This window comes from Solanum tuberosum, unplaced genomic scaffold (genome assembly GCF_000226075.1).
Source record: "Solanum tuberosum cultivar DM 1-3 516 R44 unplaced genomic scaffold, SolTub_3.0 scf00072, whole genome shotgun sequence".
In the NCBI taxonomy this organism is placed as follows: Eukaryota; Viridiplantae; Streptophyta; class Magnoliopsida; order Solanales; family Solanaceae; genus Solanum; species Solanum tuberosum.
The window spans coordinates 716,436-743,231 of record NW_006238999.1 but is presented as its reverse complement, the minus strand read 5'-3'; the positions used below and the strand labels follow the sequence as shown (position 1 = coordinate 743,231).

Genomic DNA, 26,796 nt, shown 5'->3' with positions numbered 1-26,796 from the left:
TGGGTGGGGGGGGGGTGTAAACGGTCATATTATTTGAAATCTGAGGTTGATCATAAGACCGTTTGGGAAATAAAAAGTGAAAATATACAAAAAAATTTGGTGTAACGGCTAATGAAGGATTCACATGCATTTAGCTTTATGATGTCCGCCTCGGTTTGCGTGTATCTCAACTAATTGTGTAGATTGGGTTGCTTTATCTATCAAAACTCGAACAGAAGAAAAAAAATATCGCATATAGTAATATATTGTTGTCTCCGTTGAAATTTGAATCAGAAACTTTATTTTCGGAATCATTTTGGGGCGGCAAGCAACAACGGAGTTAATTAATGACCTCCAGGTTTGGATGTGCACAAGTAGACACTTAAAATTATTATAAAGTTGAATCAGTAGACGCACAAGTCTTATGTTGCATAATGCACGTAGATCACCATGTAGGACAACAAATTATCACATACGCACTAAAAACGTGTGTGTCTAGTTATTCAATTATATACAAATTTAAGTATTTATATGTACACACTCAAAATTGGAGGGCGTAGATATCAATTAAGTAAGTTAAAAGAACATTTTTATGTAATATGCTATAATATATATTGTATCCTCTTAAGATTGTGTATATATACTCTTTTATATTTATATTTCAAAGTTCTGACTTTGACACCATGTGTAACATGATGTAGATTTTATATGAATCATTTGACCATTGACTAATTCATATGCATTCTCACTTTTTTTTTTTACTTTAAAGTTGTTTCTACATTTATATGTTTAGCAAAAGTGGAATACAATTATTGCAAGAATATAGTGTTCATGAGGTTATATTTATCTACCAAAGTTATTCTCAAACATTTTCATCTTAACATTACTCATCATTCAATTTCATAGTTTACTAAGATTGATTTTGTAAATAAACAGTTACGTATTTGAATACTAATATTGAAACTATAATAAAACCAAGGATCCCCAATTAAAACTCTGAACATAGAAACCACCCTAATAGGGAGTGCTTCTGTCTTAAAAGGGTTTACACGATACAAATGGATTAGTCAACGCCTCAATGCAGGTACCGAACAACAGATGAGAAACTCAGAAATTAAAAAAACAAGATAAATAAGCACTTGTTTTGGCAAGAAAGTGTTGATGAACATTTTTTTCTGATAAAAGAACTAAGATGTCCACAAAATATCTGTACAATGTTTCCATGTAACACCTTTTCTCAATATAGTCAAAATTTATGAACAAAAACTGGAAAATTTTCTCAAGCCATTTTGCTTTGAACATGTCGATGGATATGTACCAGAAACTCGACATACGAAAGTCCAATGGATGTCTTGTCTTCTACCATGTTGGAGAAAAACAACATACCTGAGTACAGAATTTACAAGCATGTAAGAAAACAGTACAAGAATACCAAAGAAGAACAATCGACAAAGTTACTCAAACACATCTTTGTGTTTTAATCTGTACAACTTTTGGTATAGATGATCATCTTGAAGTTGGTTGTTCAAAAGAATTACGTCAAGTTGATGCTCAGGCAAAAGGATATGCCATACAAAATCAATGATCGATATGAATGTAGCAAAGGAAATGATCATCTCAGCTTTATGAGGGTAAACGATATCCCTCCTTAGGTATCATGATGATAAAAAAGTGAGTTACTGCAGATGGCTGAGTTTGTTTTATGTTATTGTATGATCGAGTATGAAGTATTATGCATCCAAGAATAGGAGAGTGCAAAAAATATTGATTTAAAAGCATCGATATCTATGTAGATCATCCACATAATATGGTAATTCAACCCATTTCCCCTTTAGAAGTGTTTCTTTTTGTTTGTTTCCTCTTTTTTACCTTTTTTTTTGTGGCGGGAGAAGGTATAAAGATGGGTTGATGTATTACAAACCTGATGAGTCTCCCTTTTTGCATAGCCTTAAGCTGCCAAGATCAAAATAAAAACACATATTAGAAATACAACATACAAAGTGATAACATACTAATCAAATGAATGTCCATTTTGATTTACAAGTAACCGAGATGGACCTAGCGACATTTTTTAAGAGTACGAGCAACATAGCAGCTAAGACAACAGGAGTGAAAAGAAGGGCAGCAAAAAAGAAACATCATACCGGAGATAGTTACATCTTTGGCGTCTAATTTCATTAATGATATCGTTGAGCTTCTTAGAGAGTGGATTGTCATGCTGCTGCAGAACAAACTACAGAAAAAACAGAGGCAATATGTCAAATTTGACAGTGTTTTTACATCTAAAGAGAGAAGACACGCCAAATCACCTGTGCAGGAACTTGTTCAACAGATGAAATGCCAAGCAGTTGATGCATAACACTAGGATCTGCAGAGTTACCAACATAAATTAAACAGTCCTCGCCATTCTCTAGAAGATAGATACCGTTGTCATTGATATATTCACTGGAAAGTGGAATAGGATGAGGAATAAGAGATTCCTCGTTCTCCTGCAAGTTCAGAGACAAAAAGTGAAAGGTAAGAAATAAATATTGAAATGGATCAAGAATGAATTACCAGTGAACTTGTCTGTGAATAACCCCTACCTTTGTATTGAGTTCATGAATGGCTATCAATCTAGGGTGCACCCAAGGGATAGCAAATGAAACAGACAGTGGGGAAACAAAATTAATCCAGAAGGACCTAGTATCAATCGGTCCATCAGTTCGCAATCCCGTGCTTTTAATCAGAGCTGAAATCATCAGGAAGACTTGTGTGAGTAGATCCATTTAACATTATCTTTTGCACAACATGCACTTCTTTCAAGAACAAGGTTTTACAGTAGCAAAAGGAACTACAGTTGGCATTTCGAGATGCAACAAAACAAAAAAAAAAAAAAAACTCATTCAACATGACTCTGTAGCTAAGCACACACCCAACTATCCGTTAGATGACAAAAACAGGGTGATCATTCATCTATGCAGACTTTCTTGAGACTACTTTCTTCACTATGTTGAACCACAAGTGAATCATCAGTTGCTGCCATAGCCGTTAGCTACAATTGTATATAATGGACTAACACAAAGATGACTAATTGCTCCTCCAACTGGAAAAGCAGTAAAATGTGGAGCATGGACATTTTAATTAAGATATCAGAAAATAAAAGCAGAAAAGAGTAAAATTGAATAATAAACTGTATGGATAAATCAGCTCCATCAAATAATTGGGAAATGAAAGGCTTGGCTAAAAGCAGTGCAACACATACCCAGTGTGTAAAGCGGGAGAAGCTTAAGTGCCTCAGCAAGAATAAGCTGTCCAGAGGATGAGACAGTAGCACAGAATTTACGATAAGAGTATAGAATGTTAATGCAATGGTTTGTCACGTGCTCTCGGATTTGTGGGAGAGGTGCTGTTGGAACTTCACTGGCCGCTGCATGGAAGATAAAAGCTCTGTATGATTAGAATTAAACAAAAAAGAAGCAGAGAACAAAGAAGAATAAACATTAGGTAATAGTGAGTGGTTAACTTTAATACACAAAAGTTAGGGTACAGGGAGGAAGATGTGCTGCTCATGCTGGAATAATATAACTGGCATCCTTCTACATAAAGATTTAATATAGTCACTACTTTCCCAAAGAAAATACTTGATCTAACACGCTACCACATTCTCATGGTATGCTCCATCGAACTAGATTACCGAACAACAATTTCACAGTATGTGCAGATTGGTTAATTTTATCAATCACATTACCAAGTAAAAAAAAAAAAAAAAAAGCCAAAAGAAGAAGAAGCAAGAAGCCATGGTCACAGAGTGAAAACCCAGAAAACATCAATTCCTGCTTATCCAAGCAATATCAACATCTCTTCTTTTACTTTTTCCTGCACTTTAGTTGTCTCGGAATTTTCTTCAGCATGGATTCCCAAAAACATCGCACCCCAGCTACTAGGTTCGATGCATCCATCTGCACAATATTCATAGCATAACCATCTAAGAAGCACAGAATCAATAGAAGAATGGATGAACTATAGCAGAAATCATAACATGCAATTCGCACCTAAGGACAAAAATATGCTTTAGTTGATTGGCTGCAGTTTGCTTTAGTTCCATGGATTATTTAAGGATTTGCTGATGTGCATTTGAGAAAGGTGCATGCACAGATGCAGCCATCCTTTGGCAGTAAATAAAGACATAAATATTGGAAGAACTTTCACAGCAAAGTTAATCTTGCAGTAAGTAGGAAAAAGGTGGAGGCTTGCCCCCTTGCACGAACATAAACAAGGACCTTTAATGTTTAGGTAACCAGCTTTTTTACACAGAAGTGAAAAGGTAGGTGCAGAATAAATTGTACTTGAGAGACATGCCTACTTTATGATATAGTATCACCACCTTGCTTTAAGATGCACGCAAATTGGGTATCCAAGTCAGCTGATCGAAACAAATCACTAAGCATAGTGGTGCAAGGCAGAGAGAAAGTTGAAATCCTGATTCTTCTTTGGCCATCGATGGTGGTGTAAAGAAGAGCACACTGGAGACATGGAAAAAAGCTATTGTAAATGACCACCAAACTGCAGCTGGGAAGGGGAAGAAAGGTTGGGGAGGGGAAAAGAACAGGAACAGTGCAAATATAAGATAGACCAAACACCCATTGTAAAGAAAAATGAAACGTGAACCATACTCAACACCAAAAGCTATCTCACGATCAGGATTGTCTAACACCATTTAAAGAGACCACAACTCATTCCTTCAACAAAGGTGAGACATCCCCCTCCCCAGGATTAGATATTTGGAGCATGAATAACATAATATGAGGGCTCAACATGGGTAAATACAACAAGGATAAGTCTGACTCTGAGACCATTTTAAGAAAAAGAATCCTGGATCTGACTCGATCGATAAGCTGCTCAAGAGGTGAGTAATGTCCAAAGCCATATGAAGAGACTACAGACTATTCCCTCAACCATTCTGAGACACTCTTAACAGATATAATTGAAGACGGACCACCAATCTGTAACCTGAAAAGAGCATTCTGAACCATCCTGCAATTTGTCGTCATGCTTCAATGTTACCATTATTGTTTTGTCACAGTCAATCTGCACCACAGAAAGCTATGTTAGGTATGAACACATTATATTCAGAAATCTAAGTCAGACAAGCACGTAACAGCAATTGAGGGAAGGAACATACATACCCCATCTGCACACCATAAAGAAAAGGCAAAACTGCATACAACTATACTATTAAAATAAGCTGCAGAGAAAAGGAGGTTTTCCAGTATTGCGGCAACGAAAGTGAAGAGTCCGCGCAACTTAGATTCTACTTCATTTTAGAAATCACATCATTGAAATTAGGATATGAATACAGCGAAAGAATATAGAGATTTTATAAAGCCAGCCCCAACTGATGTGAAATTAATATCAAATCAATAAATGATTGATTGAGTTATTAACATGTAGAACATGGATGAGGTCTGTCCTTAATGAATTAGAACCTAATTACAGACAGGCCAGTAAAGAAAGTTAGAGGTTTGTTTTTGGGTGATAAGATGAGTGAAAAGACAGGATAGTGTTACGAGCCTATAGAACAGATATTAAAAATGTAACAAGAGAAAAATTCGCACATGACTTTGGAAATTACTTCTTGTTCAAAATTTTGATGCAATGCCCATTTTATAACCTATTATAGCCAACCCATTTACTCATTTTGCGACCTCTAATGCTCAAGATTATACGATACATTGGTGTTGACTTGAGTTCATAAAGTTGTAAGCACTATGAGAATTATCTCCCAATATCTGAAAACAGTTTTCAGTATGGAATGACACAGAAAGGAGTGTTAAGGTCTTCACTTAGATATGACTCAAGAAAATAGACCAGAAATCAGATAAACTCAAATATCTTATGCAAGTCTTAGACAAACTCAAAAGATCTGCCAGGGATATTTTAAAGGCGGTATATATATGGCTAATTTAATCTTTTTCACGTGTCTACTGTATTTATCATTGTCCAACTATGCTAGTTGTTCTGATCCCTTTTTCTCAGAAAGTGCATAAAGTATTCCCAGGAGAAAGGAGGTAGAGAAACAAACCGCAGGCAAGTCAACATCTGATGGAATTCGTTTACAATAATTTCCGGAGTACTCGTTAACTTGAAGACCCTACAAAAGAAACAAATCCAGCATGAATTTTGCACTTCTGTAGTCATCAATGCACTATGTTGCTGCTGAGCTCAGAAGAATCCAGAAAACAAGCAAGAATACCTGACTGCATCTTACACGCATTACTGCCTCAAGCCCTTGGGGCCTAGTAATGTTCCATCGCAGATCATTGTAAAGCTTGGCAGCATCAGAAATAGCAGAGAAAGGGAAATAGTAGTACAGCTGAAATAGGAGGAAAAATTAAGGTCCAAGCCTTGACATAAGTCGACTATTACAAATGTTTATGGTGCTAGAACATTCTGGAGAAACACAACCTAGAATTATATGTAACTCCAAACTTACCTGTCCTCCAGTAGTTTTAGGAATGACAGAAATGGAAGCTATGTCTACATATGATTGTGTTGTAAGAAACACATCAACACAAACCTGAAGGAGTTGAGATCTAATCAATCAACAGGGGTAGGCAAATGAATTAAAACATATCTAACGACATTCAGAAGGTATATAGCTACGTGTAATGAAGAACTGTTCCAGAGGAAGAAGGTGAAAACTCACCTGATACTCAGCAAACTCGATAGCCATTGTCTTCAGGGTTTTGTCTGCTGGTTGGAGTAATTTGTGAGCCTCCTGAAATTCAATTTATATACAAGAATTTTCTGAATAAATTTGGTTCTCGAGAAGTCTACTAACTACTGTGACAAGACAAAGCGGGTGCCGGACACTGGGCAGGAAACCAAAAAAGTATTTCTATGTCGACACCTTGACAGGCAACGGACTCTTAACACTTGTGTCATACATTACCTATTTGAATCCTACACTAATGATTGTGAGAGTATGATGGACATGGACTGCAGGATAAGTAGTGGAATGCAGTTATTGACTTCCTTTAAGAAATGGTGAACACATTATATGCAGCGACAACCCAAATAAGTGATAGCGTATGTGAACTAAAATTCAAGAATCAAGACTACTTGAGTGAAAAAGTGTATATCAACTTCTGAACAATCTAGAAGAGAAAGTGAGAAACAGATGTGATTGTCTGAACCAGCTGCCTATTGCCTCAAAGGAGAAAGGTCCAAAATAGAAAATGTAACAATTTTACCGTTTCAGCAGCTGATACTGTGCTTCTTCCTTCAGCCTCTCTAGCAGAAAGGGCTCCAACACCAGTAGAAGGCAAGACTATAACACGGAGCAAGTATAGTGAACTCATAATGTTATAGAACAATTTACAGACATTAAATACCTAGCACATGCAAGACATAATTTACAAAATGTATAACATCATTGGAATATGTACTTATCAATGCTGAAGGTGTAGAGACAAAAGAGGTACTAAGAGTTCCCTGCAAATAGTTTCTAGATCCCCAAGCTATGATCTATGCAATTGGTCGTTAGGTTGTAAAATATATAACAGAAACACTACGTGGTTGCTACTTAAACAAGTTTTAATCACTTCATAGATCATAAACAAATTGAAAGCATAACCCTGACCTTTAGAAGTTAGATTAAGGGGTACTACAGGTCCAATGGGTAAACTGTAGAGTGGTTTATTCATCAAGTCTAAATAGAAAGAGATGAATTCCAAATGAAAAACCATCATCAAATGTTGATTCATTCAAGCAGGAGAGCTACGATAGAAGTGGGTTTAGCAAGAGACCCAACAATAATATCAATATCCTCTGAGAAAGTTTAAGTGTAAATGGTTCAACAAAGAATTCTATAACAAGCCTCCTTGGTTCTGTCACTCACATGCTCCGTTGCTTAGTCGGACTGAATTTAAAACTAGGGTCGGGAGGAGCAAAAGTGATTTTTCACTTCCAATTGATTGGATAGGAAAGTAACAGGTGACAGTAGGAAAGTACACTTGATAGACGGTAGATCATACTACCTACTCTGAAACCTCTTACATAAAGAAAACTCCATGCGACAATCAAGAAGCCTTTATCACCAAGAGTGAGTTTTTCCTTTCGTGAAATTAGGAAAATAAAACAAATTTGTTTTGTCTTAGGTATATAATTTGAAATTTAAATATAGATAATAGAGCTTTGTATCTTTCTCTATCTCCTGAAAAAACCATTTAGCTAACCTATATTCCTGATTACGAATCAAGAAACCTTTATCACCAAGAGTGAGTTCTTCCGTTCGTGAAATTAGTAAAATAAAACGAATTTGGTCTTGTCTTAGGTATATAATTTGAAATTTAAATATAGATAATAGAGCTTTGTATCTTTCTCTATCTCCTGAAAAAACCATTTAGCTAAAATTCATGTTCATGTTGGATCAGATTCGAACGAATCTTTCAATAATCAGGTAAAAAACTCTGTATCTATTTTTAGAAAATTAGAAGACAAGAACAAAAGACAAAGGGGGTCCTTGCTGATTCACACGGAATTCCACGTTCCCCATGCTACTCGGGTCAGAAACTGCAGCAGTGTATATCCATACCGTTCATGTCGCCTATGAGTATGTACATGTGATACAAGGTTCATTATATTTAGTTATTTACCTGATTGAAATACAAGAAGTTTCCCTCCGGTGTTTTTCATTGCCAAGAAAGCAGCCTAAAGTAACAAGAAGAAAATAACAAAAACAATTAACTCATTATTCCAGCATTATTTGACTTAAATTACTTACCCGCATGCAGTAACACAATAATGGAATTCAGTGTTCGATATATCATTCACTAGCCTTAAATCTTCTTTATTTCAATGAGCATGCATGAAAAATATTTCTTTTGTCTAAACTACTAAATGACATATGCTACATGAATTATGCCATAAATTGCTAATGAAGACCGAGTCCCCAGTTGCTGACAATTGACTGTGGCATTCCATGCAATGAAACTGTCAGTCAATGACGTATTCGTTGCCAAGGTAGATCTTTTTCTTTTCCTTTCAAGATATTGTGTATAAAGAGAAAGATAGTCAGTCCTCTTGGGCAGCCGAGTCGCTTATCCGGAGGGAAAAACTATGCCCCTTATAACTTCTGTTGACAAACTTAAAGAGACAGGACACAAATAGTTCCCTAATAAACTTGCTAATGCCAACAGTCACTCTCTTATGACGTGGTTAGAGGATACCTCCTAGCTTTCCTTTGGCATCCGCTGGCATCCATTCAGCCATATATTACCCTATAATCCAGGAACCATTTCCTTGTGGAAAAACTAAATAAAATCCTGGAGCCATTTCAGTGCTATGAAAGCAATAGGTTTGTCGCAAAAAATGTCTGAGCAATGTAAAACCGCAAACTTGTTCGGGGTTAAAAAAGTTTAACCTTTAATGATTTATTTTCTTCTTTCTGTTACTAAGTACTTTGGTCACTGGTTATCAAAAACTAAGTACTTTATTCCATTATCCTTTTGTAATGAAAAAAGTATTCTCCTTACTCTCCTTAAAGTTAGCTATTAACTTCTTTTGAAGATACATGTAGCTTTCTAGTGTGTCAGATTTTCTATTTGAAATGCGTATTCATACCTTGACTGCAGCACCAAAAGCTGAATCAGCAGTCCTGTTATGCCCGAACATTGTTGGGATGTTTTCTAGGAGAAGCTCTAGATGTTCACGACACTGGAAATGTAAAAATTAACAACTTCCACTGAGAATGACTGATATGTTTTAGTCATTTTCTTTCAGTAAAAGGAAAATGAAAAAAACAGGAAGTCAACATTTTGCAGGACTAACCTCTGAGAGCTGCACGATAACATCACGCTGAAGGGGAGTGTAAACATCTTGGACATCAGGGACAATAAGCATCAATGGCTGCAAACACAGACTCGGGATCAAAAACACAGATTCTGGATGAAATGAGCATGCACTTTTACTTCAAAGTAGATCAAACCACTTCCACAATCTTAATTTGCAATTGGTATCGATATTAAATGTAAAAAAATCCATCATTTCTTAATGAAATAAATTAGTTTACACATACCAATAAGAGAAAACCCACTCCGAGATGCGTAAAAAGGTAAGAAGCAAAAGAAGAGAATAGAAAAAATAAAAGAACACTATCATATCAGAAACAACTAGAAGTGAAATAGAAAGCAGAAATTCCCAAGAAGAACAAACACGGAACTGCATAATCAAGTACAATGGAGCAGCACTACCGGTTAAGGGCAACCAGAGCAGCTGAGGAATAACTCCTTCCTGAATACTGGAAAATATTCTCTTATAACGAACCTATGAACTACCATTAGACAAGATAAAGAGGAAAAGGAATAAGGCCATTTTATTCCTTTCTGAAACTACTACACTCCTTCACAATCTGTTGGCTAGATTTTTATATTATTTATACAAAATTTTGATGATCTGTTTCATTTATAATTTACCAGAAAAAATGAGAAATGTATTCAACTAAAACCTATGGCTACATTTACATAGAATCTAACAAGTAATCATTTTTGAAAAGCTGCAAACACTTCGTATCCAGATGTCTTTCTACATCTAATTTCCTGACTGAAAGTAATTGTGAGTCGTCATACACGTAAGAAAGAGAAAAATACAGATACTTAGTGATTTCGAACATTGATACCAAAGCATGTTTTGTTTAATAGGAACAGTAGCTATATCTTGCAGGGTAAATGAAATCCCAATGTGTAAAACCTGCTGCAGTGCACGTTTTAGATTGTAAAAATGGATAGTCGAGTCAAATGTAGCAATTCCGATCAATGTTCGAGGACCTTCCTGCAATAACAAGTTGCCAACATCAGGGACAGCTCATATACTCTCTCCATAAATGCTGTGCATTAAAATCCAAACCAACCATAATAAGGCATAACAGATCAAATAGCAGAGTATCACGATCAATAACTACCATAAACTCGATTAACCCATCCTTTGACAAGAAAAGATAATGTCCTGACCACTTGCCTAATATCTTCCCTCGTACTTTTAATTAGATGAAGAATTTTACCAAATCAAGATCCAGTGAATTGATTTGGGACGAATGACTTGACTTGGTGACAAACTGGGTGAATTAAAACACATAACTTGTCTCTATGTTCTCTCAAAGAACTCTCCTGTGTTAAGGGCTTGAGGCTGCTGCTGGAGTAGCCAGTGGCTCTTTGGTGATAGCTGCTAATTGTCCGTCAAAAATAATTAATCAACTATACTTTCCTCTCAAAATGACCTGAATTCTCCAACCATTAGTAATATCACCTACTCATGAGGTTCTTTGCTGAAACACCTCCCTTCCCCCATAAAAACCAACTAAGGCCTACATTAGACATTCTGCCCTACAAACCAACATTACCAGGACATCGTCCTTACAACAACAAACTGGAAATTCCTAAGTCAAAAAGCTCATAACCGTTGTCACGATCCCAAAGGATGAAAAGGCAAAACTAGCTGCTTGAACACTAACATTAAAACTGAACTTCCAGTTACGTCAAGAAATACAGTATGGATGAAGTTGTTTTGTGAGGATCTCCATTCGAAAAGACAGAAGGCTGTTTTATAATATGTCTTTAATGTAAGGATATTGCCAATTGTAAATGAATTAAATTACCAGTAATTAAAACAGACTTACAGGAAGATCAGAAATGACTTGGCTTATCGCACTGCAAGCAGCTGCAGTTGCACCAGTTTGTATGGCATTCATGGAGACATCAATAAGGAAGAAATATACAGCAGGCATTGGCTCACGCACCTGGATTTGTTTCCATGTTATCACTTAGAATCAAAAACATTCCAGCATCTATCAAGGAAACTACTCCATCAAGAACAAGAAGTGCATACGTTTAAACTGCTAGCTGAGATAAACAATTATAACAAAGAGTAGTTTTGTCTAAAATCATGAATTATTTGTCAATAAACAATTCTCTGTTAAAATAGAGTAAAATGTGTTCAAATCATCACCACCACCAATCTCTTTTACTGTCAATGCCATCTTGCAAAAGTCCAGGACCAGTAACTTGACAAATCAGCCACAGTGTAATATATATCCCTTTTCCCTTCCCTATACCTTCCCTCTTTTCTCTCTCCACGAAATTATTTGCATTAGTTTGAATATGTGCAAGTATTACCTAAAGAAATACATAGAGAAGAACTGTTTCCCCACCAAGAGTAACGAAGAAGATAAAAAGTTATTTAAGATGATTATTGGTACAATCCTCAGTTCCTCTAAAATAGGTTAAATTAGCAATAGAACAGTACATACATACTAATGAACTACTGCTGAAAAATATTACATTAGCAAATGGATATGACGTACTAGGTGATGTGCAAGCTTCCCTAAATATCAAAACAAATCTACATAGCATTCAGAAACTCTTTGTTCTCTTGAGTTAACGATAACCCTTTGCTTGGAGTTCAATTTAAAACTGATTTCTACTTCAATAAATTCATCCAATCATGCCACCTAATCAAGGTGTGCAAACTTGAAATGTAAATCTTCAATAAATTTATATAATATTAAAGTCCACCAAAGGTCACCAACCATATATTCCTTAGTAGCTACAAATTCAACAGTTCCTCGGCATAGTTCTGGCCTTTCATCAGCATCTCTACGCCTGCCATCTGGACCTAAGTTGCAGTGATAATCCCGAGGAGTTTCATCGGTATATCCTGCAAAAAGATGTCAAGCATGTGGAATTAAAACTTCAGAATTTCATTCAAACTTCAATATTTGGGAATTGATAAGAGTTTTCATGTTCACTGTTTTAATTAATCAGTTGCAGCTATTACGTGTTTCTTAGGTTTTTAGGATTGGTTGCACAATGAAAAGTAAAATGCACAGTATTTGATCATGAAATCAATTGTTTCCTGCTAAATTAGAGTTATCTAGAAGGAAAAGTAATTTTGGAAACAAGACACAACTTAAGCAGTTAATTGAGTGGAAGCAAGAGAAATCACTAGATTATTCTTTTTCCATAGTTGTAACCGTAATAGGAAAAGGTACACTTTTCATTCAAGCATTCGGAGAAATAGGTGGATTCCTTGACAATTTCCTCATCACTGTTCTCTAGTGTTCTGCTGCTGCGTTGCTCATTCCTTTTCCTAAGGGTAGACCATGTCCAGACTTTGTTTGCCCTGTCCTTAAAACTCAATGTTTCGTTCCATCACTAGATCACTTTTTCTATATGGACCTTCTACCACTACGTCATAGCAACAATATAGGGAACCAGCCCTCCTGATGTTCTCAGGATATGGCAATACTGTTTACCAGCCCAAAGTAATACTTGGATAAAATTTGTCATCTTTCCCTCCTCCCTGAATAACTTGCACTAATATAGAAACAATCAGGCCAATAAATATTGCACCAGTCCAACCACCAAATAACTCTCAAACATCAAACCAGTCATTGGACTTATCAACTTCTGCTGCCAATATTTTCCAGATAAACATATTGCCAAATATATGCTTAACACTAGAATCAATTTTCTAACACTAAATATGCTCAGTTGATAAATACAAACATTCTTTAGAAATTTATTAATAAGACAAATTCAAGCAGAACTTAGCCCTCAGAACATGAAAATTCTATGTTTCAGTGTTTGCCATTTCACATCCTATATTTCCTATAAGTTGTCCAGCACACATGTCAGACTCGTATCCTTGTCTGAGTCTGTGTCCATGTCCCCTAGAACTTCAATTATGATACAGTAGATGTCATCAAGAAGCGGGCTCTAAACTCTAAGTATCACATAAGTTTGGTGAAAGGGATTCATTCATACCACATAAGTTACAAATGAAACGCCTTCCCTGATCAATGAACTTCATAAAAGGATTTATGTAGCCTTTGCAGCGAGAGCAACGAACAGGACCACTTTCCCCAAAATCAACAACCTATCAAACAATCCAACATGTCGTGTGAGAAGAAGGTAAAGACACCAATACAAGTATCATTTTCTCACTTGAGGTAAGCTACCAGAACCCAACCAAAGCTTTTTTATATAAATAAAGGTAATGTAAGAACCCAACCAAAGCTATTTTCCTCCAAAATAGTCACAATAAAGAGTAAACATAAATGATAAGTATGTAAGAAGCATACTACATTCATCAGTTAATACTTCACAAGTCCACAAGGTATACCTGCAACTCAACCTTATCCTATAATAGTCACAAAAGAACAGGGAAAAACCACCCTACTGCACCTAGGAGGGTTGTAGCTCTCTGGATTGCACCTTCTGAAAAATTACTGCTTGTAGCACTTAAACATAATCTGAACAAGAATATATCTAGGACAAACTTAAAACCATCTTGACACTATCAATGCAATTCATCAGCAGTCAGCATCCCATATGAAGCTATAGAGTAGCTCAAGATCAATGAACATTCCCTAGAATTTACATCCAACAGCTAGCTTTGACAAGAAAGCTAAGTATTTACATTCATCAAATAAGTAGCTGAGTTTAACTCCAAACTCAGGAATGACCGCAAAATAGTGCAAAAAGGTCTTTATGGCCATCCATCTGCAGTCAGGAACCATTATGGAAAAGACAAAGCAATAACGAGTAAAAGCTCATTTTTCTGTTTAATACAAAGCTACAAAACATTGTCATCTATTAAATGCAGTGGGCGCATATATCATAATATAGTTGTCTGTCTCATGGATAAAATGGTACAGTATATCATAATTTGCAAATTTGTACTTACTTCACAGAACAAGATATATTAGCCTTTTGAAATGCAAAATTCAAGCTATACACATTATCATCTTATCTCTTGCAATTCTTTAAGAACTTCTGTGTAAAAGAACAGCTCCGAATACTTTTTCTTTTTGTTGGTAACGGTGAGGTCCAAGTCAGCTTGCTCGCACCTAGACTATACCACCAGGTACCTGTTACCTCTCACCAATACGTATCGAGTAACTTTGTCTAGCAAGGCTTAGACAGTCACAAAGAAATCACCTAGTGTATTTGTCTATGTTGAAAATTAAACCCTAGCCTCCAAGGTTTGCACCCACTTCATTGACCACTACTAGAACAATGAAAATTATGTCGAATAACAAATTAATGTTCTCCTTGGACATCAAAAGATGGAAATCTATTCTTTTTGTTATGATTTCTAACATACATCTAGATGGCAGAAGCCTAAAAACAGGAAACAAGGTAAATATGAAATATTTGGCAAGAACTATAGCTCCGTCTCAGACAGTAAATTTAGAATGTTTACAAGAAGAAAAGGTGAATTACTTGAATGGGCTGTTCAGATGGATGAGGAAGAGCCAAGGGTTGGACCAACAGAGACAACTGCATTGCAGAGGTCGTCAAAAGGTCACTGGTGCATGGAATCTGTAGAACAAATAACAAGGACCCAATCATCTACAATCAGTACTCATGTTCAGATGGAATAGTAATGGTCAATAAGCTTGCTCTTTCAAGTGGAACAGGAAAAGGTATAAACACACAAAATTGATTAGATGGAATATTATGTACAGATATCAAAATAATGTGAAGAAGATCAGCACCTGATTGACAGTACACCTCATGAACCGTGGACTGCAATTTCCAGTGTCCCAAACAATGTAGTCACTGGTGGCAGGCTTCAAGGGAGACAAGGGAAATAGAAGGATATTAGAAAAAGAGCAAGGAAAAGAAACTTCAACTATTATGAACCTTTTCTTCTTTTTTTCTTATAGTTAACTTATATATCTATTTCTAATGCACTAGAATTATTATTTAAAGAAAAGCATAGCTCATAGCTGAATAAACACAACCCCTGGAAACAGTAAACAATACTATGAAGAAAAACAACTTCTTTCCTGCAATGAAGAAATAATTTACCGGAGGGGGATTGGCTTTATTGCCTTGACGAGTTTCATGCAAGATTACTGCAGAATTTGGAATTGGACGCGGAATTTGACTGGAATCAAAGTTTGATTGCCCAGTTAATGCAGATCCAGCATGACCCATAGAAGGAGTTATTGCAGCTTCTGCTTGATTTGAATGCAGAGACGTCATCCCAAACATCATAGGTGGTTGCATCGAACCAGGGACAGCAGAAAGTGGAGCAACCTATAAAACCAGTAAATTCAGCTTATGTACCTCACATTAAAGTGGATATATAGTACACGACGCATAACAAAAGACAGAGAAGTACAAAAAGCATACTGGAACCCATCTACTTGATCCAAAAACTTAGTCCTCGTGATTTTAGGATTTCAGAAGGAACAACGAAGAAAAGTACTTTCAAAAAGCACCACGTTTATAGGCGTTGCTCTTTGTTTTCTTTTTTTCTTTTTTTTTTTTGCAGAAGATCACTATGCTACTTCTGATTACATAAGGGACAGGTTGATCTTTAGATTCTTTATAGCATCACTTTTCTTTCTCTAACAACTTAGGCATTAAGATGAAATTGCAACACACTTCAACATAGGTATCAATGCAGGCCTCCTACATTCGAGTCACACTGCTATGCTACACAATTATCAAAAGAATTTCCACTTACTTGGCCATTAAAAAGTTTCAGAGTGGCCATGTTTCGGCTGCCAGGACCAAAAAGATGCAATTTTTATGTTTATAAAATCCATTAAACTCGTAATTCTCCTGTGATAATGATCAAACAAAAACAGAAGGGGCGTAGACAACTTATATATTATCTTTTTAACTCCCTAGAGCTGTAATCTCTTTGTGATGGATTGTTGATTTTTAAAGTGTAAATAAAAAGGAATAATAAGTGTCCTATGAATTGTTCTTTCATTACATCTATCTCTAAGTTTCACATGTTACGCTACTAGACTTTGCAAATAAATTAACTATGAATTGTCTGAACGCCATGATGCAAATTTTGTTTCCTTCAATAAGATAAGAGTTGTTACACTAATTTCAGGAAAGACAGAAACTTCTTACCTTAGAAGTACAATCACAATATGATAAGCATATTTTACCTGATGGGGCTGTGTTTGCCATGTTTGCATTCCATAAGGAGCAACCATAGGAGGAGGCATCGCTTGGACCGGTGGTGCAAATGTGGAGAAACTTGAAGAAGGTGGCACATTCTGAGTTGATCCCAGAAATGAAGGCGGTGGTTGTGCAGTAACTGATGTTGTGCTTGAAGGTGGACTCCCAAAGGATGGATGCATCCTTGGAGGCTGAGAAGGAGTTCCAGATGATAACATTGCTGACAGAGGAGCTCCAGCTGGTGGCCTGCTTGGAGGAGGAAAACGTGGTCCACTCTGCATTGTCCCTGGACCAAATGCAGGTGGCCCATTACTAGCTGAACTAGAAACACCTGAAGGCGGCACAAGAAGACTTGTTGAAGCAGCAAAAGGTCCTGGCGGGCCAGCACGAGGACCTGGGGCTGAAGGCAAAGCACCAGGTGGCGGTCGAATGGCAGGACTACCAACAGAATGAAGCACTGCACCAGCAGGAGGTGGCCTAGATGCAAAGGACGGTGGAGCTTGACCCACAGAAGGAGAGACCATTGGTCTAGAAACTACATTCGGAGGCAATGTAGTTTGCGGAGGACCCCTTTGGAATGCACCAGGTGGAGGAGGTCCTGGACTATTCGCAGGCAGCCCACCAGCAAAAGAGGGTGGCTGCTGCCCAAAAGGTGTTGCACTAGGCCTAGGACCACCAGTAGGGTTTGTAGGTGGGTGGTTGGGTCTATTAATTTCCAAATGTTGCATTCCATGAGCAAGTACATCAGGATTGTAATTGGGTGGTACATTCCCTGGTCTAGGTCCCCCTGGAGCTTCCATCAATTATTAAACAAATTTCCCACCTAAATTCAAAAATCCCAAGTCATAAAAAAAAGGCAAAACCTCTGTCCAACAACCACTTCATCTCACACCGAAAACAAGAGAGATACACAACATGTGTTTGATATAAGAAAAACGTTTTCCACGAAAATTAACTTACCTTGTCTAATCATTTTTCAAGCATTTGCTTCAGTATAAAATAAAGTTACACATAACAATCCTAAAATCAGGAGAACATGTAAAGTAGCAAAGATTCAATTTTTGGTTATACTTTTACCCCACTATTTACAGAAAAAAAAACACTTTTTTTTGTGGAATACGATGTAGTATGGAAAAAAGAACTCTCACCAGCTCTCCGTCGACGGATTCTTCGCCGGCGGCAAACAAAAAAGGCGTTTCCGATGAACTGAACCGCTCCGGCGAATTCAAATAGTGAAATTTGGGAAGAAGGGAATTTGTATATTTACTTTTAGATTCCCGCAATATTTCACTTCCTTATATACTTCATTCTTTTTTTCAACTTTACCAAATAAAAAAAAAAAAATTGAAAATTAAAATTTGCGATTTATATGTGTATTAAAATTATATAGCTATAAATGGTCAACTATTTTTCAAATATGGTACTCCCACCGTCTCTATTTATTAGTCAAATATTTTTTAATTTGATTTATTTTTTTACTTGTCATCTTTAACGAATCAATAAAAGACAATCTATTTTTTCCTATTATATCTCTAATTTATTAATATTGAGTTAATATCTTTGAAAAATGTAGTGAAAAAATATATTTGATATACTATCAATTAATAGGGGTAAAATGGTAAACTCACTATATCAATCAATATTTTCTTAATAGGTAATTAGGTATGTCAAGTCAAAATTTTACTAGTTATATTTAGATAAGTTCTCCTTTAAATTTTCTGTTTAAACTACTATCACTAATTATTTATAAGAATACAGTTGAAATCAATGAGTCAGATGCTACATCGATGAAATTTTATGGACAAATTAAATTGTCACGCACATTTAGGTGATGGTATTCAAACACTTCTTCTAGTTCATGTTAAAAACGTAAACATCTCATAGTACGTATATAAAATACAAACAACTCATAGTGCAAATATAAAACTCACAAAATAATAATATTTCTATTATGTTTTTTACCATTATCTCAATATTATGTCTAAGAAGTAGCTACTGTTGTGAAACCAAAATTTGATAAACTTGTCAACAAGCTAATTGCTTGTTTGAGTATTGATACATAACATATTAAATGATTAATCATATAATATATATATATATATATATATATATATAAGAACATTAGACCCGCCTACGTGGCACCACCAGAATTCAGGATTCCCTTTTAATTTATTTATTTCCAAAACTAGTTTTCCCCTTTCATTAAAAAGTTGTGACTTTTATGAAAAGTTGCGATTTTTTTTAAGAGTTACAACTTTTTTGAAGAGTTGCGATTTTTATGAAAGGTTGTGACCTTTCTGATAAGTCACAATAAATATTTGTTCACACTACCCTTTGTTGTTTATAAATAGAGGAATTTTCTCTCATTTTAAAAAACAAAAATTCTGAACTACTACTTCTTCTTCTTTTGCACAATTAAATATTCGTGTACTTTGCTCCTGTTGAGTGACTCACTTCACCATTGTTTTTTTGTATCAATACACTGGTGAATAGAATTGTCCTATCCTGAGATGATCTATTCCTTTAAACCTCGGGTACTAGAAGGGAATAATTTTCTTAATAGTACACTATGCATTTAGTGGGCTCAATTTTTTCCTTTCCGTTTCATTCTATTGTTACAGACTTACAGATCCTGGTATTTTTTTTTACAATCATTAATTTATGTTTATTTTATTAATTGTTGTTTTTGAGTATATCTTTTAAACTTTGTTGTTTATGTTTTTTCAAAGTTATTGTTACAAGTATTTGTTAGTACAAATTAAATAACACACGTTAAATGAGTATTCATGCAAGTTTTCTCTACTAAAATTGTTGAAAGTAGAGTAAAAGAATTTCTTAAAGATCTGTACTACCATCTCTTGAAGACAAAATTCAAATTTGGTATGTCATTGTAAACACATAAGGATCTTAAAAACCTTTATCGCACCTTGATGTGCGAAGTGAACCAGGAAAAGAAAACAAAAATTAATAAACTTTTGACATAAGTTTAAGGATGTGTTGGATGACCTATAGAGGAATATGACTAAACTGCAACATCTTTTAATCCCCAAAAAATAGATCACTACACAATAAATTAATTGCTCATATTTAATATGAAGTATGAACAGATTTCTCAAGTTTACTGCAAGTTGTAAATACTTTTTTTGAAGTAATAAATGTGTTTTCGACATTGTGATTGGATTAGACGTGTAGTTTCAAATTGAACTTCATCACTCTGGTATGTTGATTTTTAAAAAACACTCAAACAAACTAAATAGTTTTGTGTAATATTTTTCCCTTTCAAATATATATAATAAGTTCAATTGTTGTCCAATATGATACATTTTCCCTTTATTTTTCATTTTATTAATTACTTATGATACATTTAAAAGTGATATATGTAAAACAAAAGGTAGTGCTAAACTTTCTATACGTTAGAATTATAATATTTGTTCACTTTTTTCAACCTTTTACAATTTATTTATCTCTACACCATCGATTATTTATTTATTAGAATATTTAATATTTCCGGTTGATGCATTTGATTCCTGGAAGCAAAATGATAAATTATAAAATCAAATTAAAGACGATTGATTGAAGGATAAATGATAAGATATTATAATTATCACTTCCTTTGTAGTGTTTTACTTTAAATAACTAATGGGTTATAAGTATTATTTTATAAATTCCGTAACATTAAATTTTCGCGCGAAACGCGGGTAATTTTACTATACATATATATAAAAGTATGTTTCAGTGGCAACATTAGTCGCTACTAATGCTGATAATAGTCGCCACTAAAAGTATGTTTTGGTAGCAACATTAGTTGCTGTTAATGCCTATAATAGTCGCTACTAAAAGTGTGTTTTAGTAGCAACTATCGCTGCTAATGCCTATAATAGTCGCCACTAAAAGTATGTTTTAGTAGCAACAATAGTCGTTGCTAATATTTATAATAGTTGCCACTAAAAGAATGTTTTAGTGGCAACTTTAGTCGCTGGTAAAGTTTATAATAGCCGCCACTAAAAGTATGTTTTAGTAGCAACATAGTCGCTGCTATTGCCTATAATAGTCACCACTAAAAGTATGTTTTAGTAGCAACAATAGTCGTTGCTAATATTTATAATAGTTGCCACTAAAAGAATGTTTTAGTGGCAACTTTAGTCGCTGGTAATGCTTATAATAGTCGCCACTAAAAGAATGTTTTAGTAGCAACATAGTCGCTGCTAATGCCTATAATAGTCGCCACTAAAAGTATGTTTTAGTAGCAACAATAGTCGCTGCTAATGCATATAATTGTCGCCACTAAAAGTATGTTTTAGTGGCAAAATTAGTCGCTGCTAATACCTATAATCGTCGCCACTAATAATTTGTTTTAGTGACAAGATTCACAGCCGCTAATACCTATAATAGTCGCCACTAAAAGAATTTTAGTGGCAAAATTAGTCGCTGCTAATACCGATAATAGTCGCCACTAAAAGAATGTTTTAGTAGCAAAATTAATCGCTGCTAATACCAATAATAGTCGCCACTAATAGTTTATTGTAGTTTCAAGATCTCACTTGTACAAAACTTTCGTCCTTTTAATGTTTTTCTTTTTTTCTTTCTCATTCAACTCTTCTAAATATTTTTGGTGTGAGTTATGACTATTTTCGGCAAGCTTAATTTGAAGAATATGAAACAAAATATGCTCTAAATAAAAGTAATATTTTAAGCTACAAAAGATATGTCTATTAACATAAATTTGTTGTCCTTTATGTCCCAAGTTATTATTGAGCATTTGAGTTATCTAGGTTAGATTCATTTTTAATTTTTTAATGTTCGAGAATATTTCTTTAACATGAGTCTAGAATCCAATATTTTGATCTACTTGTAATTTTATAATGAAACAATTATATATACATATTTCTGAAAAAGTCGTAAAATTACATTGATGAAGCATCTAGAAAGGCCTTCAAAGCAACAGTTTAATAAAGAATGAATTTCTAAAAGTATCAACAATATTATTTTGTGGTTGTTTCAAATTAATTTTTCTCCTTCTATAAATTTTGTTAGAGTAACAAAGTAACAATAACGATAAGTAGTGAACGTTTGACCTCAGACAAATAGATTGTCTCTAAAAAAATTTATTTATATTGTTGTGGTGTACATTTTTAACGGTCTTAACTTATTTATAACTAAAATTGATTATCGAAAACTATTACATAATTTATTTTTTTCACAAGGAGTTATTCTAACCAAAAAATTATCAAATTCTATATTTTTCATGTACAAAAAAATAGAAAAAGTTATGTTTAATCGCTACATAAAAACATTACTCAGTTTTAACAACACAATTATGTAAAAGATAAAAATGATTAGATCTCAAGATTTTTTAAATCATTCAGTATATATTTACAATTCTTTAGATATGTGATAATATCAAATCATTTAATTTCTGTTGAAATGTTTTTAAAACCTACTAAAATTTATTTATTTTCTTATAACAGTCGATTATTGGAAAAGTTGTTCAAGTCGATTATTGGAAAAGTTGTTCAAAAGTTTAGAAAGATTATTTATGTCCACGCAAAGCGTGGATAAATTACCTAGTTTTCATAATATAAAGTCTTAGAAATAGTCCGACAAATTTGTTGTTTACGTTTTTAGTTAGTATACATAGATTATACACTTATTATATACAATTAAACATATATTATATATTTCTCAACTATTTTTAATTTAATTAGTTTGGTAGACAATTATTTAGGCTGATTTTCCAAAAAAAACAATTAGATTCGTCTAAACTCATAACTAATATATATTTACAAATTGAGGGGTTGCTTGGTTTAGTGATAAGTTACGCGGGAATTAGCAACGCAGTGATTAATAATACGAAAATATAATGCATGAATTTGATATATTAACTACCTAACTACAGAAAAATTAGTGTTCATTGTCTCATCAGTTTACAACTTGGTCTACATAGGCCTTGTTCCTGATGCAAAAATGGTCTTTTTTTGCTAACAGGGAAGGTCATGATAAGCTCGGAGGTAGAAGTAAGATCTCTGTCTTGAGAAAAAAACTTGAGGGGTCTGGATTAAGATCAATGGTGAGCGACACGGATGACCTGTTTACCCATGTTCCGTCCAGAAAACAGTCCAACAAAGGCAGAAGGACCACTCTCGAGGCCTTTGTTCATGTCTTCTAAGTATGTAATCTTTCCCTGCTTGTACAAGCTAGTAACGTCTTCAAGAAATTGCGGAAATAGATGTAGATAATCGCTCTGAAGAAAGCCCTGCATCTTAACGCGCTTAGTGATGAGCTGAAACAAGTTGTGTATACCTTGTGGATTAGAAAGGCTTTGCTGAGAAACCATTCCACAAATGGCAATCCGGCCATGGATCCTCATGTTGAGCAATGCTGCGTCTAGAATGGATCCGCCAACGTTGTCAAAGTAAATGTCGATCCCCTCGGGGAAATGTCTATCAAGAAAAGTGAAAATGAGAGTCAGAAGTTTTCATTGTTGCTACGAAAATGAACTATATTCATCTTTATCGTGCTCTAAGTAGAGGTAGAGGCAAATCCAGGATCTAGAGTCAGTGAGTTTAGAACGAGCGTGATCTTATTATGTTTTTCTCTCATAACAATGAATCCATTTGAACGAGCGTTAGTAACGTTTGTTTAGACATTTGCCTCACCTTTTGAGAGCTTTATCGAGATCTGCTTCTTCCTTATAGTTGAATGCTCCATCAAATCCAAGCTTACTCTTTAATATGTCAACCTAATAAAATGTGGTTGAATGTGCAGTCACTTATAACATGAAATACAACAAATGCAGTTTCTAAAAGACGCGGAAACAGACGTACTTTTTGTTTTGTCCCAGCACATCCTATGACGTAGCATCCATGTAACTTCGCGAGCTGGCCAACAAGCTGGCCAACTGCTCCCGAGGCAGCAGAGACGAAAACATAATCCCCTCTTTTAGGTGTGCAAACCTCATAAAATCCAGCATAAGCTGTAAAACCTGGCATGCCTGTATAAAGTCCACATTCATGAGACATCATTATATAACTAGAAAATCGTGTCTAACAATACGAGACTTGATCCTATATGATCCCTTTCTCTTTTGCCCCGATGGTTAGTTCAAGTGGTAAAGATTGAGGGACTTGCGATTTAGATCACAGGTTCGGGCCCTGCATCAAGCAAACTAAGCCTGATATTCAAGTGGATAAGGGTAGAGGGACGGCCCATTATCTCCGAGGTTCAAGGTCTGGGGATGATCCTAAGGATTCACCCATAGGAATTTCTTGGTCATCAAACAAAAATCACTTACAAGAAGAAGTCTTACTTGGATTCGGATACAACTCCGACAAGGAAATACATAAAACATTAATAATTTCGTAAGTTCGCTGTATTGAACTCAAAAAAATACTAGTTTGGTGATAAGGATATGATACTGAAGAGGCGGAAACAGGAGTACGAAAAGCTCAGAAGAAGAGAAACAAAAACTATAAGAATGAATGTTATGGTGCTAATAAAAAGTGGAGACTTTAGGTCAAGATTAACCATACCAAGAAGACCGACATGATACGACAGAGGCATATCATCCGCCTGAGTTTTCCTCAGCTGCTCGGTATTGTATATTAAGCTGTATTCTTCCCAACCAGTGAAACCTGAGATTATATCACCTGGTTTGAAGTCTGGATTATCCGAGTCTAAAACTTTGGAGACGCCAAATCCTTCCATTACCTTTTGAAAACGTGTATAGGATAAGTTTCATTACACGAGATTTATGGCCAAGACAAAATAGGAAAAATATCAAATACTAGTATGTGATCTTTGTACTACATCAAAGTTCAACTATAAATGTAGCTATTTGAACTGGTTTTTTTGGTGCTTGTTGTCTGGTGTATGAAAATATTGGCCACCGAGAATTTGACAGATCTTGTTTGTTATGCACTGGAAGCAAACATCGCCTCCAAAAACAGTGGTTCTATTGTTGTGTAAAATGTAGTTTGCCACCATCAAATGTCTCCGTTACACAATTGTACTGAACTTAGGACACACACAGCCATATAAGTCCACTATGTAGCTTATTTTTACAGAAACAACAAAACTATGATGACAACGGCAGTGTTCAAGAAAAAAAGGCTTGAATTCCCACCATGAAATGTATCAGTTAATTAGATAAAAAATAAACGTAAATGAACTTCGGAAACTTCAGATAGGCAACCAACTACGCATAACTACACTAAACATCCAGTTTCTCTAAAAACAGAAAGCCTATGGTGTTCGGACTCTTCCAGAATGATGACAGGTGAGTGTTGGATCTTCTAAAAGTAGTGCATTTCTTAGGAAACACAAAAAGCTATTATTCATTACACAAAATTTCTGGCCAAGACAAAATAGGGAAAATGTCAAATACGAGCATGTCATGATCTTTGTACTACAAAGTTTTCAATTATAAATGCAGCTGCTAGATCTGGACCTGTGGTGTTTGTTTTCTGGCTGTGGAGAATTCTACAGATTTTGTTATTTATGCACTAGCAGCAAACATCGCCTCCAAAAAGAGACATAAACTGTAACCGTAATTGAACTTGAGACACTTCAGATAGGCAACCAACTATGCATAACTACACTAAATATCCAGTTTCTATGAAAACAGAAAGCCTATGTTGTTCGGACTCTTTTAGAATGTAGATAGGTGAGTGTCGGATCCTACAAAAGTAGTGCATTTCCTAAGGATCCGACACAGGTGCGACAACATTTTGGAGAGTCCAAGCAACATAGCCTAAAAAGGCTAATAGTACAGTAGGTAACAATAACAATTTGTCTCGACTATTATGTCACCTTAAAAGATAACTACAGTTAACTGAAAAGCGAAATTGATAACACGGAAAACAAGGCAAGCACATTCCCTATAAAAAGTAAAACTACACTTAACTAAAAATAATTCAACCATGTCATCAGTATATATAAATTAAATCCTTACCTCTCCCAAAATGAAAAGAGGGAGGTAACACAGAAAACAAAGCAACCACATTTACTATACCAAGTAAAAACTACACTCAACTAAAAATAACTCTAACGATGTCAGCATATATAAGTTAAATCCTTACCTCTCCCGAAATGAAAAGAGGGAGGTAACACGGAAAACAATGCAACCACATTTACAATACCAAGTAAAAACTACACTCAACTAAAAATAACTCTACGATGTCAGTATATATAAGTTAAATCCTTGCCTCATTACTTACCTCTCCTTGAAATGAAAAAGAGGGAGGTAACACGGAAAACAAAGAAACCACATTTACTATAACAAGAGAAAACTACACTCAACTAAAAATAACTCGACAATGTCAGTATATATAAGTTAAATCCTTAGGATATTACTTACCTCTCCCGGAACGAAAGGAGGGATGTAAGACCCCGTGAAATTGCGCATCCGTCCACGCATAAAAGGATCACAAGATAAGTATAAATTCTTCACCAATAATCCATTTGACCCTTTTGGAACTTTTTCAAGATTCAATTTTTTTCCAATTTTCAACTCCATATCACTTTCTTTTGGAATTCCTTCAATATATCCTTTGAATATGATTTGTTTGTTTTCCACTGTTTTCCCTAGTAGCTGATCTACTGCTTCTTCTTCTATTTTCTCCATTTTTTTCAAAAATAAAAAATAAAAAATTGCAAATTTACTCAAAATTCAAGAACACTTTTTTTTTTTTGGAACTCTTTTTGTCGTGGTTTTAGATTGATCACAAAAATGGTGGGCATTTGAGAAATTGGGGGTTGAGTGAAGTGTGTAATTATAGCTGGTGTTAGGTACCAACTACCCCATTCTTGTTTTTTTTTTCTGTTGTTCTTTTGGTGTGGGGGGAGGGGG

General features: G+C 35.1%; 2 protein-coding genes across 3 annotated transcripts; both read right to left on the bottom strand.

Moving 5' to 3' along the window:
- Positions 1 to 1,137: 1,137 nt before the first annotated feature.
- Positions 1,138 to 18,229, bottom strand: LOC102597069 (protein transport protein Sec24-like At4g32640). Of its 2 annotated transcripts, XM_006345768.2 has the most exons (25): positions 18,098 to 18,228; positions 16,937 to 17,772; positions 15,834 to 16,064; positions 15,518 to 15,592; positions 15,243 to 15,341; positions 13,782 to 13,893; positions 12,545 to 12,672; positions 11,636 to 11,755; positions 10,711 to 10,791; positions 9,793 to 9,870; positions 9,586 to 9,678; positions 8,619 to 8,673; positions 7,215 to 7,291; positions 6,668 to 6,739; positions 6,455 to 6,538; positions 6,215 to 6,334; positions 6,044 to 6,112; positions 4,972 to 5,049; positions 4,346 to 4,484; positions 3,224 to 3,388; positions 2,565 to 2,710; positions 2,289 to 2,468; positions 2,124 to 2,212; positions 1,901 to 1,932; positions 1,138 to 1,365 (listed from the first exon to the last, which is right to left on the bottom strand). In XM_006345768.2, exons 2-25 carry the CDS (start codon positions 17,747 to 17,749, stop codon positions 1,259 to 1,261), a joined length of 3,243 nt encoding a protein of 1,080 aa, XP_006345830.1. In that variant the 5' UTR covers positions 17,750 to 17,772; positions 18,098 to 18,228; the 3' UTR covers positions 1,138 to 1,258. The 2 variants fall into 2 exon arrangements, with proteins under 2 accessions (XP_006345830.1, XP_015163547.1); XM_015308061.1 differs by lacking the exons at positions 1,138 to 1,365; positions 1,901 to 1,932; positions 2,124 to 2,212; ... (1 more) ...; positions 2,565 to 2,710; positions 3,224 to 3,388 and adding an exon at positions 3,395 to 3,920 and having other exon boundaries at positions 18,098 to 18,229.
- A 4,546-nt stretch (positions 18,230 to 22,775) lies between these two features.
- Positions 22,776 to 26,757, bottom strand: LOC102596746 (2-alkenal reductase (NADP(+)-dependent)). The gene is made up of 5 exons (XM_006345767.2): positions 26,305 to 26,757; positions 24,479 to 24,656; positions 23,774 to 23,940; positions 23,606 to 23,688; positions 22,776 to 23,389 (listed from the first exon to the last, which is right to left on the bottom strand). The coding sequence occupies exons 1-5, from the start codon at positions 26,569 to 26,571 to the stop codon at positions 23,011 to 23,013; spliced, it is 1,074 nt and encodes a 357-aa protein (XP_006345829.1). The 5' UTR covers positions 26,572 to 26,757; the 3' UTR covers positions 22,776 to 23,010.
- Between the last annotated feature and the right edge of the window lie 39 nt (positions 26,758 to 26,796).

What these genes read in the sequence shown, in the direction of transcription:
- LOC102596746 (XM_006345767.2), bottom strand. Translation starts at nt 26,571, where the DNA reads ATGGAGAAAATAGAAGAAGAAGCAGTAGATCAGCTACTAGGGAAAACA. An exon ending in GTATCATGTCGGTCTTCTTG is followed by an intron (nt 23,941 to 24,478) that starts GTATGGTTAATC and finishes GACTTTATACAG; the next exon opens with GCATGCCAGGTTTTACAGCT. An exon ending in GTGCTGGGACAAAACAAAAA is followed by an intron (nt 23,689 to 23,773) that starts GTACGTCTGTTT and finishes ACATTTTATTAG; the next exon opens with GTTGACATATTAAAGAGTAA.
- LOC102597069 (XM_006345768.2), bottom strand. Translation starts at nt 17,749, where the DNA reads ATGGAAGCTCCAGGGGGACCTAGACCAGGGAATGTACCACCCAATTAC. An exon ending in GGCAAACACAGCCCCATCAG is followed by an intron (nt 16,065 to 16,936) that starts GTAAAATATGCT and finishes CTGGTTTTATAG; the next exon opens with GTTGCTCCACTTTCTGCTGT. An exon ending in CAAAAAGGGAGACTCATCAG is followed by an intron (nt 1,366 to 1,900) that starts GTTTGTAATACA and finishes TTCTGTACTCAG; the next exon opens with GTATGTTGTTTTTCTCCAAC.